Source organism: Ambystoma mexicanum, chromosome 11 (genome assembly GCF_040938575.1).
Source record: "Ambystoma mexicanum isolate Mex_15411 chromosome 11, UKY_AmexF1_1, whole genome shotgun sequence".
Taxonomy (NCBI): Eukaryota; Metazoa; Chordata; class Amphibia; order Caudata; family Ambystomatidae; genus Ambystoma; species Ambystoma mexicanum.
This window is the reverse complement of record NC_090934.1, coordinates 1,338,445,148-1,338,461,823: the sequence shown is the minus strand read 5'-3', so window position 1 is coordinate 1,338,461,823 and position 16,676 is coordinate 1,338,445,148. Positions and strand designations below refer to the sequence as shown.

The window sequence follows — 16,676 nt, the reverse complement described above, 5'->3', positions numbered from 1 at the left end:
ACTGTATTTAGGCCACCCACTTTGCTTATTGTCGGTGAACTTTGCAATTAGCAAAGAGGCATTTGTATATACTCTTAACGAGTGCATGGTCATATGCTATTAAAATGAATTGATTGTTTTCAAAAATTGTATTGAATTCAAACCAAGCACATGTTACTGTAATTGACATAATGTCCAACTTTCGCTGTGCACAGCACAAACAGCACACCAAAATTACATCTGTGCTTGCTATTTCCAAAGTGTAAACAAACAAAATAGTGGCTGCCGTGTGATGATATCATCGCGCACATCATCGCCGGTGCTATTTTGCCTGAATTTTCATCCTTAAAGCCAGCTTCTGGACACAGAAATCCACCACAGACGGATCCTGTTGTCCAGAAGTGGCTGCACTACAGATACCAAGGTAAGAACTATCTAAGGTATGCACACTATTGTCTACAACCTAGGAGTAATTAGGAATATACTCCTGGAACATTCAGATCAATATACTTACTAGTCCTCTTTTATCAGATATATCTACAGGAAAACAGGAAGAGGCACTTGTTATGGGAGCACACCGTGCCATCACAAGGTATGTTAACGAAAATCCACTTATGCATGTACCTAAAAGGACTAGGAAAACCGAATTAGACAACAACATTTATGCTTTAAATTCTAGATCACCTAAACGTTCTTAAGACATAGATCCCAGAATAGCCTAGCTGTGCTAGAAGATTTGAAGACATGAAGCATACATAGGAGCTACAGAACCAAAGCGCCTACAACAAATGTAGTAAAAACCCGATATGACAACAATATCCCCAATCACTTATGAATTATGTCTGGTTATTTCTTTGTAGAAATTGGTCCATGAAGATGGTCTTGCATGAATGAAATGCATTGGAAAAAAAGGAATGCCTTTGCCTAAGAAATGAATGTTTAATTGTTACGAGAAATGGAAAATGTTCTTGTAAAAATTGTATGTTTATCGACTGAGTGACACAAATTGAAAATGTATAAGCAACTAAAGAATCTTATGTGAATAATTCACATAGGGTCCTTCCAGACCCCTGGGATATCTTAACCCAGGCAATACATTCTAGCATATTTTCCACCCCACAGTGCAAGTGGGGACATTCTGGCTAAAGGACCACCAAAAAAACTCCCAACAAAGGAATAGAAGTGTAAGAGATACCTACAAAAAAACATCACATTGATGTGCCCGCTCTACCAAAATCATTCACAACTATGAAGCAGTCACTGATGTCAGCTCCAAGCTGCCCACCAGGCCTCTCCACTAAACTCCCAGAACCAACTTAATCAACCTCTACACTCAAACACACTATAGGCATAACACACAGCAATGGAATAACCCTCCAGAAAGACATCAAACAGAACTATACATGTCTACAATTAACCAATGCAGCCAAAAACAAGCATTAAGGCCTTTCCACGGAACACAAATGCCTCTATGAAGCTTTGCCGCGTTTATTTTGCTGAAAAGGCATTTTTAACAAATGTTCCACTTTTTCAACCACACACCAGCAGGGGGGGGTACTCCACCCCGTCTTTCCACAACCAACTTCCCTCCTTACTATATCCTGTTCCCGTACTTACCATCTGCAAGTTTGTGGTAAAAAAAGTGAGAAGAAATTCTGCAAAAATGCATTCAGCAAAAATGCCATTTGGCAAAAGAGAGCTAGACCCTAAACACATGACACCTAGAAACGGACACACACGCAAAGTACTTTGAGTCTTCTACCATCAACAAAGACATCTTGCATTTTCCCTGTCTCCCAAATAACCCAACGCGTCCCGCTGCTAGTCTTATAACAGTGTTAGCATTGTATTGATTTTGCACCCAAAACCGAGATCCACAGGCCTATATCTCAAACGGCCCATATTGCATTGTCATGGGCACCTAGTTCTGCGCACATCCAAAGTGCCTATAAGAGACATCTCCACTTGCACACCTCTGACGTTACACTGTCAGACTCACCTCAACAAACAGACTATAGAGAGTAAACACTCGGCTGGATCTTGCAGGAGCACTGCTACACTCTGAACCTAGCTATACTCTAGCCGGATTTACCTTCAGATGGATATCCATGGACCTAGCACCAACTCTATCACCCGCCTGCACCACGAGAGGCCTTAACCCAAACACACCGAAACCCTAGAAATGTCCACCCACACCCTGAGTCGCATACCATCCCACCTACACAATTCCTTCCCAATATGCAGCATGTCAACTCCAAAAATCATTAAACAACCCAAACATACACATAGCACTAGCCAAAATAAGCCTCCCAACCAACAGATCACCTTCCTTGCAAGTCTCTACAGCACTAACAGCCCATGCCCACGAGCCAGACACTAGCAACAGCCTTCCACCCTGACACACGTGACCACTTGGAAGTATTATCACCCTAGATCAAGAGCCTACCTCCACAACACCAATAAGGTTTGTCATACTCCATTAATTTCTACATACTGCAGCACTAAGGATACTACCTCCAGCCAAAAGACCACTAGCAGTAGCCACCCCGATACCACATTGAATGCCAACGATACCTGTAATGCACTTATCTCCCAAGTCCAACCTCCTACTTCGGCCATTAACCCCAATGATACCAGCAGCCATCCCACATCAACACACACTTTAAATTAAAAAATAACCCCCCCCTCAACCCCCCATAGAGAATCAGAACCTTGAAACCTCTTCAATTAAGAGTGCACTTATCAATGTTAGATCGCTCCCTGCACATGTGGTAGACATTGCGGACGTCATCACATCACACAATATAGACTTCTTAGCAATTACCGAAATGTGGCTCCACGCAGCAGCCGGTCCAGCTCTCTCCTTGGCCATACCCAAAAACTACACTATCTTCAGGACAGAAAGAGAAGGTCACAAGGGAGGGGGAGTTCATTTCATTGCCAAAAACCAACTCTGCATAAGAGAAATACCTAATCAGTTGTTCCCCACTGGCAAACTTCACTCCATCAAACTCTCTCTCACCGCCTCCCTCACCCTGACACTCCATTTTACAGACCTCCAGATCCTACATCCACCTTCGAGGAAGTTGTCAAACAACTCCTTGCATGGAACACTAAGCCAGGCTCACAAATCATATTGCTGGGAGACCTAAATCTAGGACTTAACGATCCCACTGATGACAACGCCTTAGCTATAGTCAACACTATCACCGCGCTAGGCTTCCCGTACTGTGTCAATAACCCCACTCACATTAAAGGTAGAATCTTGGACTGGATGGCAGATCTCAACTGCAATATCAAGATATTATCCAACTCAACATGCCCATGGTCTGACCATCACATCATCACTTTCATCATCCAGCAGAACCTTCCCATAGTCTCTTCCTCATCCCAAGCACCAGCCACCGTCACGAGAAATAGACGCAACATCACAGAGGAGAAACTAGTAACCCTGCTGCACCTGTCACAGACTACACACATCACCCAAGTTCGGACCCATCCTCTATGGTAGAGCTATACAATCAAACCCTAGTAGCTGCGGTAGAAAAAATAGCACCTTTGAGCATGCGTAAAACCAAACCACTTGCCCACCTCAATACATGGTATACCCCCAAACATAAAAACATGTGTAGCACCAAAATAATAGCAGAGACAAACTGGAAAAATACCCCTAATTAATCTAACAAAGAGAGTTTTAGTATTGCCTCTAAAAAGTACAAACAAGCTATCCTCCAAACTAAAAGTGTCACTTACAATGAGATAATTACCAAAGCCAATTCTGAAACCAAAGAGCTTTTCTCTATTCTCTGCAAAATAGAACCCCCAGCAGCACCACAAGAATCCTCTCTCATAGACATGACTTGGTGTACAAACATCTAAAAAGTCCAACTGGACAAAAAATCGCCTTACTACAATCAAAACTTGAATCAAAAAAGTGTAACCTAACACTCAACCTACATATACAGATGCCCACTGCTACCACTTTGAAATCTAACACAAAATTTGAATTTGCCCAAGTTTCATTACCTGAAGTCTCTAAAATAATCACAAGCCTTAAACCATCCAAATGTCAAGGAGATTATTTGTCCAGCCTCAGTCATTAAAGACATAGTAGCTGAGCTTACCCCTTTCATCACATCACTAATACATGCCTCCTTCGAAACAAGTACCTTCCCAACTAACCTCAAAGATGCCTGGGTCCTCCCACTACTCAAAAAACCTACATTAGATCCCAACATTCCGACTAACTATCGCCCTATAACAAAAGTACCATTTCTACTTAAAATACAGGACCCGGCAGCTTACCCGCAAATTCAAATACACTTAGAATCCAACCACCTCCTTGGCCTCCGCCAGTCAGGCTCTAGGCTTGGATACGGCACTAAATCAGCCCTTGCAGACCTTAAAACACAAATGGATGAGATTAAAGACAATGGCAACCTTGTGCTCCTCCTCTTACTAGACCTCTCAGCTGCCTTTGACTTGTTCAACCACAAAATACTCTGCAAACACCTTGCCTCTGTCACCCACTTCCCAACCAAAGGTACGCAATGGATACAATCCTTCCTATCCAATAGAACCATGAGGATATTCGCCCCAACAGCAGCAGCAGAACCCGCCCCTGTCGCCTACAGAGTTCCACTATTTGACCATCTGGACAACTTGGGTGTCACATACACTAGCTACGCTGATGACACCCACATTCTCATACCTATCACAGGCACCTATGACACTGACTCTAAATTACTAAACACAATTTACCAAACTATCAGGCTTGGATGGCTATTCACGGTTTATGCCAAAACTATGACAAGACTGAGTTACTCCTCATAGAGTCACACAACAGACTGAATAAATTAGACGACCATTTCAAATCCTTCGCCATTAACAGTATAACAAAGTATCTAAAGAAATGAAAACTCTAGGCCTCTACCACGACTCTACCCTCACGTTAACCAGACAAGTCAATGCCACAGCCTTGGCAGCAGCTTATACCTCCAAGCTCATTAATGCCTGCAGACCATTCCTCTCCTCAGACAGTTGCATTACCTTGGTTAGAGCCCTCATCTTATCCAGAATAAACTACTGTAACACCCTGCACGTGGGCGCTAACAGCCGCAATCTAAAAAAAACTCCAGGTGATCCCAAATAATGCCATAAGAGCGACCCTCAACATCCCAAGAAAAAAACACATTACCACAGCAAGACCAAACGTCCACTGGCTACCAGTGCAGAATCTCATTCAAAACTCTTGTATTGACGCACAAGTGCCTATCCAACTCAGCTCCCAAATATCTGGCTGACAAATTCACCAAAAACCAAACCAACAGACCAACGCGGTCAACCCAAGCAAACTTACTTACCATTCCTAGATACAAACGACAGAAAGCAGGGGTACGCAGCTTCCCTATGGTAGCTGCCAAACTTTGGAACAACCTACCACTGTCATTAAGAGCTGAATCTTCCTTCTGGACCTTTAGAAAAAGTCTGAAAACCTCCCCTCATGTCAAAACTCTTGGCCTGATGTAATCTCTCTGCATACTTATACTGTTCTGCACAACGATCTTACTCCTACCATTTGTACACTCGTATTCTGTACCTACAACGTAATGCATTGATCCAGTATGAAACTATATGTATACAATCTCTGCTGATGTAACTTCATTGCAACTGTCAAGAATTGTGCCCAGATGCCTCAGGGTTAGGTGCACTATAAAAATGTATTAATAAATAAAACCGATCACAGAGTGCATGAGGCCATACATGCGGCAGCAGTGTGTGGTGTAAATACCAATGCATGTCATTAGGATCCGATACACTGCACCATAGTTGGGATGTTACTTCACTATAGAGGTAGCTCAGATCTCAGAAGAGCATGTGTTTTAGGTGGCAATGGGCAAAAAGTGAGAGTAAATTGCCATAGGGATTAGCTTGGCCATGGGCCGTCAATGGGTGTGAAAAAGTCCAAACAGTAACCGGCTGTGTGTCCCTGCTCACATATCACCTCCCACGTATGTGCACCCTCATGCCAATAGTTTAGGCTTTATAAGAGAGTCAAAAGTAAAAAAGCATCTATGAACTTCTAGGGATGACGGTGCAAGTGCAGGAGTGTATGTACCCTTTGCTTACTTCTGCAATTTCTTGAAAGAAGAGGGTTACATACTTTATGATAGTTTAACAGAAACATAAAAGTGTCTAATAGGAACAGCAAAACTTGGTTTAAAAAGTAGAGGAGCACTGCTCGCAACTGCTCCCGCCCACTTCAACCACTGGTTGAAGAAGAGTTGGCATGGATGGATAGAGGAGGCCAAAAAAAAATAAACGGAAGTGGTAGAGCAAGCAAGGAAACATAACCAGGAGAAGGAGCCGAATAAGAAGAAGATGACCCGCAAAAAGGGAAGGAAGAAGGAGAAGGTAGAACGGGAGGAGGTCCAATGGGCAAAAAAAGAAGCAGAGGGTAGAGGAAGTAGGGTTGATCCATGAGGAGAAGAGAAGAAGAGTGTTAGGCAGGGAAGAGCAGACGAAGCAGAGAGAATAATATGGCATGCCCCAAGTCTGAGAGAGGAGAGGTGGAGAGGAATGGGGAGAAGAAGTGGAACAGAGGAGCAGCGAAGAGGCACAGAGCAAGTGATCTCCTTAGGCTCGAGATGTCCACAGAATGCTGTGGAAGCGGAGGAAAGTAGGGCAGTGGGAAGTACAGACAGGGCCACTAACGAAAGGGAAGACCTAGTATACTGGACTAGAGGTCCTAAGCCAGCCCTCTTGTTACCGCTTACACCTATCACCCAAACCCACCAAAGCCCCGAGATCCCGTTGCAAGAGCCGCAACAAAAAGTGGACTTTGAGGAGCAGAAGCAGACAGTAACCAAGGAAACCAAGAGGGAAGAAAGAAGAACAGACCACTTAAGAGACTGTGAGTGACTGAAATAACTCTGGGACAGTGTCCATCTCCCTGCTGCCCCTGAGTGAGAGACTGTTTCAACAAGAACATTTTCAATTGTGCCCAGAGGCTGTTTGTCAGAAACCACAGAGCAATCATCCTGTGCTGTTTTTTCCTTACCCTTTGTTGAACCAGATCCCAGATCCACGGTACTTTGGTTTTAAAGATTTGGAAATCAAGGAGAAGTCATCCAGCATCTGTGTTGCTAAAGGGGTGAGGCTAGATCTAGGAGTGCTGGACACAGATAATCACCCTAAAGCAAACTTTATACAATTCTAAGGTTTATAGTCTTTGCATAGAAAACTTTCCAAAGAAAGTCAAATGCATCGAAAGTTTTCCAACAAAATGTTTTCCATAGAATGCATTTTTTTGTATTTTTGCGGGCGGGGTGTCATCCGACAACCACCCGTATTTTACCCTTTACCCTTAATAACCCACCCCAAACAAAATTAACCGTTTACCCCACACATATATGCATTTGATGAAAACATTTTTGTTGGAAAGCTTTCGATGGAAAAAGTTTTGTTGGAAACTTTTTCAATGGAAAGACTGGATACCAATTCTAATAACTGCTTTGTGTGTTATTGATCCCGCTAGGCTTCATGACAAGGCATGGAATAGAAATATATAGGGAAACACAAATACATTTGTGATTGATAACTCTGCACACAAATAGGGAAAATAAAAGAATTCGTTTTCTTTCTGTGGTACATTTCCCCAGCGCCTAGTGAGCCTTTGCAGGCTCGTGGACATGCACAAAGCAGGCAAGGGTCTTTTCAGATCCGCAATGGACTGCACAAATGTTCTCATTCGCGGTTTACATGTACACCCCTAAATAAAGCTTGCAATGTAAGAACAGTTTTCCCTGTCACATGTCCTTTGAGCATCTAGTATAATCTAGGTAATTCCCTCTTTTTTTGTTAACGGGAGGCCTGCCTCATAGGGGAGCAAACTATGTGAACCAAAGAAAAATGAACACAGACTACCCCACCCTTCCACATGTGAGTGGGTGGATTGCAGCTACTTTAAGTATTGAAAAGGTTTACTGAACAATACTCATGGTCAGGAGACTTAAAAATAATTCATTCAAAAACCAGCAAAAGATTGCAGTATCAAAAACACATATCATGCATTTAACATATACACTGCGCAGCAATCAATAATGCATCGAAACAGCCACTGGAGACGGCTGTACTAAAAAAAAAATCATGGGCATAGAGAACATTGTATATATGCCCTGTGTTTACGTGGCGTTAGTAACAGTGTGACAAGCGTTCCACTAAACAGGTCCTTTGAGGCCAGCCACACCTAAAAGTCACAACCTGTTGAAACATGTGTGCAAGATAAATGTCTACGTGGGTTTCTGGTGGGTCAGACACTACGATATGCTAAGAGAACTGGGAGGTGAAGCACTTGAAATCTGAGCAGGCCCCTCCTACGACAGGCAGTTCCCCTTTGTGAATAAGAGAACCCAGTTACTTTTTATGCAGGTGAGAGATGACATCAACTATATGATAAAGTGATCCTACAATGAACAATGTCCTGAATTGGGTATACAAACAATTCTATAAATGGCACTTCCAATGTAGCATTTAAGCACCTACAGCAGATATCTGGATTGTAATATAATGAAAAACACAATGTTTCCAAATACATAGCTCAGTGAGTTAATGTTCTTACTGCAGGTATGTCAACATGTTTAATTCGAGTTACCTCTTTAGTCAAATTGGGGCCTTCATGTTTTACAGAATATAAAAAGTCAACAACTTTTAGCAACAACAAGACCTTTTTACGAAATAACTGGCGAAATAACTGTCATATGGTACATAGTCATTAAGTGTCCACATGGTATATGCATCACCTTGAACCAGTCCTGGCTTTTACTTTGTACGGTGGAGGTTGTAATTTAGCTGTTCCAATTATATGCTGGTTCTACAAGTCCTAGCTTGCAAAGTGTCAGTCAGTCAGTTTAATTTTATTTGGCCATAAGGCCATCAAAGTGCATATATACACATTATATCAATACACAGAATATTTACAAAGTAATAACTAGAACCCAAAAGGTCCTCATATCTCAAGACAAGACTCAGCACAATACCCAACCGCAGCCAAAACAGTCCATAACTACATCAGCAGGTGTGTTACGTGAGTTATTATTTTATCAAGAGCTGCCCCAACCACTAAGCGGTCCTGTTGGTCTTGACCCCAGAGGGGCTATGCTGGTTCCTTAAAGGATCGATAACTGAGGCACAATACCCAGAAGGGGCACACTTCCTGTGTTGTTGGCAATGTTAAGGAGGGGAAAGGCGATGATCGTAATCAGACTGTTAGAGCCTCATTATGAGGTTGGCGGAATGGGTTTACCGGCACCGGTAATGGTGCCGGTAAACCCATTCCGCCCTTTTACAAGGTTCCCTCGCGGGACCTGGAACAGATGTCTGGTAAAACCAGTCCGGAAGAGGTGGGGTAAATTAAGGGCCTGCTCGCACAAGGTCTCCAGTGCTACACGAGCACAGACCCGTGAGGAGACCTTGTGCTAGCAGGCCCTTAATTTACCCCATCTCTTCCGCTCCAGTTACTGCAGGCTCACCAGTTTGTATTCCCTGCAGTGTCCTTAAAGATTTGGATTAAATGCTAGTAAACCTCTGCCGGGAGCAAGGTGCCAGGCCGCTTCACCCCCCCCCCCCCCCGTGCATAGAACAACCACCTAGATGGAAAGGGTAGAGGATCCAATCAGTGCAGACAACGCTGACATTGTAACTAAGAAGGCACATAGTTTGGTGCCCTCTTTATAGCCCTGAGGAATGTGGCCTAGCTACCTTGCACCACAGAAACCGGTCGGCTTAAGAATAACCTGATCTAGTGCTCAACATAAACTGCACAGCGTCAGCTTGTTCCTGATAAGGATCCTTTCCCAAATGAACTCTGAGGGTCCAGTAGTACCAATAAACCCAAAGAGAGGAACCCACCGAAGAACTTTGTCTTCCCTGTTTTTATAACCACCAGCACCTGCTTGACGGAGAAAACCCATTAAAGACTTTAGTTCTTTTCATCTGTAGAGCAGCAGACATGTGTTCAGCCCAGAGTGGACCAACATGTGCCTTTAACACGACACAGTGCATTAACACGAGCTTGAAAGCCAAGCCAGAGACACGTACTCATTGTAATCTACCCCAGTAAAGAAGCTGTGTGTTCCCTAAGTGTGACTATTGTATTGGGCAACCCAGAGTTGGCAATCCCTAAACAGTCCTTTGTGTTTTATATAGCCCTATATTTCTATTCCATGCCTTGCAAAGTGAAATTCAGGACTGGCTCAAAGTATCATGAATGGCCTGGGGCCACGCAAGTATGGTCACTAGATAGGCTCTAAGAGTCACCATTTTGGAGCTCAGTGGACAGGCACAAACAGGCATGCCTGAGCCAGAGTTCTAGAGTCCTGGCTATAGCGAAAGTCTAGGCTTGTAGTGCCATTACTTAATTTCTATTTCTCCTTAGGAAAACTGCTTGTCTTGTAGAATTTTAGATGGGTAGGTATCAGCACGCTGGATATTTCCTATCTCAGAACCCCTCTTGTGAGGTTTCCTACTGCTTGTAGTTACCTATGCATAGTCTATAAACGTCACTTCAAATGCAGCATGTATCCTCCTACAACAGATACCTGTATGGTAATGCACTGATGTATACAATGGGCCTCATTATAAGTATGGCGATAAGGCAACAACAGAGCCGGTATCACTACCGGCACCGTTGCTACTGTACCGCCAGACTACGAGTTGTGCTCGCGGGTCTCGCTCTGCCCACCAGGTCTGACCTGGAGGCAGTGCTGCACCCGCGAGCACAACTCATGGATGCACTGGCACCGTTAAGAACAGTGCCGGTGCATCCGAGCTCCCCATTCCCATTCAGCCCTATGGGGCCGAATGGGGATGAGGAGTCCTTTATTGCCGGCACCCGCGAATGGACAATAACCGGGTCCGCCGATCTCAGCATGAACCAGTAATTGCCCATTCGCGGTTGCCGGTAAAATCACGAGTCCGGCGGCAGCCATGCCTTTGTTACAGGCAACCTGTAAGGACACCTATTGTATCCAGCCAGGAAGGTCAATGAGTTAATGTGCTTACTACAAGTATGTCAATATGTTTAATACGAGCTATCACTTTAGCCAAATTGGTGCTTTCATGTTCCACAGAATATAAAAAGTTCCTTAATTTTCAGCAACACAAAATGCTTTGAGTGATATATAACACAGTGCCTGGTACAAAATGTAATATCAGGTTATATCACTGTTGAAAGTTGCTCCTCCTCATATAATTGTCTTTCATGCTGAAAACACAGGCTGAAAAATCACACGATATTGCAATTTTACATAAACAAAACATGGCATTAAGAATCAGTGCACTAATAACTGCATATTTTAAAGGCTACGGTTCACATTATTTTCATAGCACAGGGTGTACAGCTTTAGAAAAATCACAGAACACCAATATGATCTGCATGGATGACTCTAAAATTACATAGCACCGCAGAACAACTATGCCAACGTATCTGCCTGTTGAGTTAGCACATGATTGTTCTTCTGTTGTATTTGCACCATGGAAGCATATTTTCTACTCATCAGCACCCAGAGTTGGGAACAAGACCCCATAATCACACCCTATGCATGTGAGGAAGCTCAACCTAGTGGCACACCCAAAGGAGAACTTGGTGTGATGTGAATAAAGTATTAAACCCATGGTTTGCCTCGCATGGAGGTGTTCACAAAGGCTAATGTGCTCTCCAAGGCAGTGTGCCCAATATGTGCATTGTGTAAATCGTGAATAAGAAAAATGTGCCCGATTCATTAAAGGCGATAGAATATTCCAACGCATGAGGATGGGCGCATAAAGTCAATGCACAAAGGTGTGAGTAATTTGCACATACATTTCCCTTGGCGATTTGGCTGCAGTTTATTCGAGTGCAAATTACAAACCAAAACATGTGTGTAAATGCTTCCTTCGATATCAGCCAATAGGAGCCTCTACAAATAGATTATCAAATGTATTACAAATATCTGGCGATCGTCAATATGCATGACAACAATTTCTGATATATTTGCTGCTCAGGTATTAGGCTTTTTATATGTAGCTCCTTTCATCAGTTTGTCAAAAATGTAAAAAAGGAATACCCGAAAAAGAAATTAATTTTTAACATTAGCAAGTACCATGTTGACCAGATATGCTTGAAAAATATCAATTGAGGGACTTGCCAACATTTCTATGGATAAACCCGGGAGGAAATATATGTACCTTACAGAACATTCATCAAAAAATATAAAAGCAATACATTTCAACAATTGTAATTCCCGAAGCAGGATGATGTGAGCAAGCTTGCCTGATTTAGAAATGTCACGGTAGCATTAATTACCTTCCAAGGCATATTTCATATCCAGGGCAAACAGATTCCACGTGACTTCAGCGCTGACTTTGCCCATGTTCAGCTCTTGAGGGAACCTGAAATCAATCACAGGGCATTAGTGTATATGCCGCATGCACACTGCCTTCCCATCGCTGGTGTCGCAAGGTACACCCTTTACAATCAATCTATTCAACACGAGCATCAAGGAAAGCGAGAGTCCGGCTATTAGCATTGGTCTCAAATTCAAACATACACATTTGATGAAAAAGTTGTTTATTTAGAAGCTCTAGAATTAAGCAATATAACCGGAGGGTGGGGGCAGGGGGCGGTGGGTTTGCATGGTAGTGCCCCAGGTCAGTTAACGATAGCCTGGGGCCTTACCTGCCCAGGTATGCCTCCCCCGCCCCCCTGCGAGGGTTATATTGATATTTGTATCCTGGCACGCTGTACTGGGATACTAATAGTGGTTTTTTTTAAAGTTGTGAAGCGAGAAATACACCGTGGGGGTAGGGGAGACATGGAGAGTGCACTTGTCTGATTCCTGGCGATGGAAGATGGCAACCTACAGCTCAGAGGAGGCTCGGAGCAGGGTTTTTACTGTATGGTAAAGCCCCCTTTCTGAGCCTCCTGATTGGCTGGGAGGAAGGTACCCCCCTGGCCCTCCGCCGGGGGTGCTAACAACAGATATTGAACCTACAGCTCAGAGGAGGCTCGGAGCAGGGTTTTTACTGTATGGTAAAGTCCCCTTTCTGAGCCTCCTGATTGGCTGGGAGGACGGCACCCCCCTGGCCCTCCGCCGGGGGTACTAACAACAGATATTGCAACTGGGTTATCAAGCACATACATTCAAACTCATCACGCTCACCCCCTCTCAGTCGTGGGACTGCTTTTAAATACTATTGCTTAAAGAAAACAATGCAAGTGCCCTCTGATTCATCAGCAGATGCTTCTTTAACATGTGCTGATGGAAGGCATTCAAAGCACAACCGAACAAAGGCACTTTTGCGAAGCAATGATTAGAAAACGATGGGTCTTAAGATTAGGATCCGAGCTTACAGAACAAAACAAGCAAATACAAGAGTAAAGCCAATATAGAATTTCCCTTATTTCCCATAAGTTGATAGTCAAGATGGGGAAAGATAAGAAAGTAGAGTCAAGGAAAAGCAAAGAGAAAGCAAAGAAGGAAAGCCAGAAGAAAGCCAGTCTTTTAGAAAGAGATGCATAAGGATTCAGACTCTTGTCCAGGGGAGAACTAGAGATGTAATACATGCACCAGTGTTCGATAGCAATACGCAGACATGGGACTGATGAACTTGCCAGATTTTTACCTTCCTAGGCCGAGCCAAGTGTTGCTCAATTAGAAATGACAGGTAAGATACATTCATGGGTCCCTGTGGATTCCACGTCCTAGAACCAATATCGCATTCCCTATGTTTGGAATAATTATAAGTTACTCACCGTAGTGACTAACATACTCCTAGTCCATAGTCCCCTTTCCTCCATACTGTATGGGCGTCCCTCGCTAGGGACGGGAGACGGAACCTTTTTCACCAGAAAAAATCTTCTTCCCCTGCAAAATTAGAGGTGCACAGGGCTGCGGCCCTGGTAGCATGCGCTGCCCTGACTCCGCCTACTGGCGCCAGTCCTCAGTCCCCTTTGATGCAATGACAATATTACTATTGCCTAATGACACCAGTTTTATTAGGGGGGAGGATGGTGGGATGTATGGAGGAAAGGGGACTATAGACTAGGACTACGTTAGTCACTACGATGAGTAACTTCTAATTACTCCTACGTCCTGTTCCCTTTCCTCCATACTCTATGGACAATTACAACTGAATGCAGCCCCAGGGTGGAGAGGTGAACCTCCTAAGAAAACAAGTTCCTTAACATTGTCTGCTCAAATACCACGACCGACCTGAAGCTGGCATCTAAACAGTAGTGCTTGCAGAAAGCCGAAGGTGTAGCACACATAGCGGCCCTGCTGATGACCTGCCACAGAAGGTGCCTCTGAAAAACAACAGCTGTAGCTTTGCCTCTGATAGAGTGGGCATGCATATTTGCCGAAGATGTCTGTGCAGCCCCGCATATTCCTCCTTCATGGCCGCTACCATCCATCTTTCTATGAGGCTTTGGCCGCTTGATAGCCCGCTCGTGACCCACCGAAGGGGACAAAAAGAGCCTCTGATTTTTGGAAGCTTTTCATCCCATCCAGGTAGAATTTTATAGCGTGCCTGATGTCTAGACAGTGCAGACCCCTCTGAGCATTGTCCTTAGGGTCCGCAAAGAGGGTGGGTAACACTAACTCCTCATTCAGATGAAAGGAGGATACCACCTTTGGTAAGAATGCAGGGTGTGTCCTAAGCAGCACCTTGTCTCTGTGGAACTTAGTATAAGGTTCTGAAGCCACTAGTGCCTGGATTTCACTGATCCTGTGAGCAGACGTTAGTCCCACTAGTGGGGTTGTCTTAAAAGTGACTAGCTTGATGTCCGCAGATGCCATGGGCTCGAATTTTTTATGAGCCAGGGCACCCAACACCAAATTAAGGTCCCACACCAGGTGTGGTCTCTTGATGGGCGGATAGAGCCTGGTGAGGCCCGCCAGATGTCTTTTAACCAGCGGATTAGAGGAAGAAAATACCCCCTCCTCCGAGTTCCGGTAGGCTCTGATTGCCGCCAAATAGGTGCGGCATGTGTCCACCTGTACCCCTGAGTGTGCGAAGTGCGCTGAGAAGGATAGGACATTGTCCAGAGTCCAGGTCATGGATGGACCTCCTTTGATGAAGCCCAGTGGTAGAACATAGTCCACTTGCCTTTGTACTGGCTCCTGGCAGCATTGCTCCTGGCGCCCTGTATAATGTCTAGGTTAGCCTTAGATGCCTTAGTATTTATATTTATTATTTCTATAGCGGACAAAACCCAGAAGTATCTGGGCGCTTAAGCTTAAGAGATTGGTTACAGTGCTTCTGGTTACATTAAGGGAAGCTCAGGAAGTGATTACATCAAGGGGGAACATACAGAGGTAATTACATCACAAGCAAAGTGCATAAAAGAGTTCAGGTGAGCAAATCCTGGAACCTTACTCCATGTTGCAGGGCGGCTACTACACAGAGATGCAAAAGTCAAATAGAAGGGCACATTCATGGAGCCTCACCCCATGTTGCATAGCGGCTACTATAAGGAGATGCAAAATGTGTGACCTGTTCAGGAACTATGCTGCGAGGGCTAGTTTCTGGAGGCGGGGCGTATGACTGTGCCCCCCTGCTGTGACAGTAGGTAAGCTGTTCGGACAGGCTGAGCAGTTCTGAGAAGCATGGCCTTGTGGGCCACCACGGGGCTATCAGGATGATCTGGAGGTGTCGGTCTTCCATGATCTTGCAAATTACCCTGTGGACCAGGGGAGTGGGAGGGAAGGCATACGCGTTCATGTTGTCCCATTGTATCGGCATTGCATCTCCCAGAGAGCCCCAGCCCTGTCCCTGCCAGGACATGAACTGGGGGCACCTCTTGTTGTATAAGGTGGCAAAGAAATCCACCTGATGATGACCCCATCTGTTGAAGATCTCCTGAAGGACTTTTTCGTTCAACTGCCATTCGTAGTTGTCCACACCCAGTCTGCTGGGCCTATCCGCCTCCTGGTTGGATTCCCCTGGGAGGTGGATTGCCCTCAAGTGAATGTTGTTCTCCAGAGCCCACTCCCAAATGCTGACTGCCAGGGTGCATAATGGAGGAGATCTGGTGACCCCCTGCGTGTTGACGTTATACATGCTGGTGGAGTTGCCTGTTAGAATGAGGATCATCTTGCACCTGATAAGAGACTGGAAGGCTTTGAGAGCAAGCCAGATTGCCATCTACTCTAGCCAATTGATGTGGCCCTCCTGTGTCGCGGTTCGTCCGTGGAAACTCTGGTGCGAATGGCGGCTTCATTAGGCCGCCGCAGGATCGGTAGCAGCGCTATAGCTGTTTCCCTGCTCAGGTATATAAGGCGGCCACGCCCCCTTTCCGACGCTCTGCAACTTTTTGTGTCTGTTCGCGTCAGACCGTCCTGTGCGTTGTTGTGCCGTCTAGTCTCTGCCCGAGACCAGTCTTGAACCTTCCAGTTCTGCTGCTGCCTTATTTTCTGCTTTTGTTCCTTTCCTGTCTGCTTTCTGGTGTCGCGCGCTCCGCGCTTTCCATTCCATCTCTTGCGTCCACTTGCTACAATACTGGTTTCTGCCCTGCTTTCCCGGCTTACTCCTCCCCTTTCTCGTTTAGGACCTTTTATTACTTATTTCCCTTTTTCAGCCTTTCCTACTTTCATTTTGCTTACCTGCTTTCCTTCTTGACAGTTCTTACCCATTTCGCTTTCTTACCTTCTTCCTTG

At 44.7% G+C, this 16,676-nt stretch overlaps 1 protein-coding gene across 1 annotated transcript in view; it reads right to left on the bottom strand.

The window, feature by feature from the left end:
- UNC13C (unc-13 homolog C) overlaps positions 1–16,676 on the bottom strand; it is a 1,404,640-nt gene that overhangs the window by 406,465 nt on the left and 981,499 nt on the right. The window contains exon 19 of the mRNA XM_069624856.1: positions 12,323–12,408. Within this exon, the coding sequence (XP_069480957.1) occupies positions 12,323–12,408 (86 nt within the window). The remainder of the gene's footprint in view (positions 1–12,322; positions 12,409–16,676) is intronic.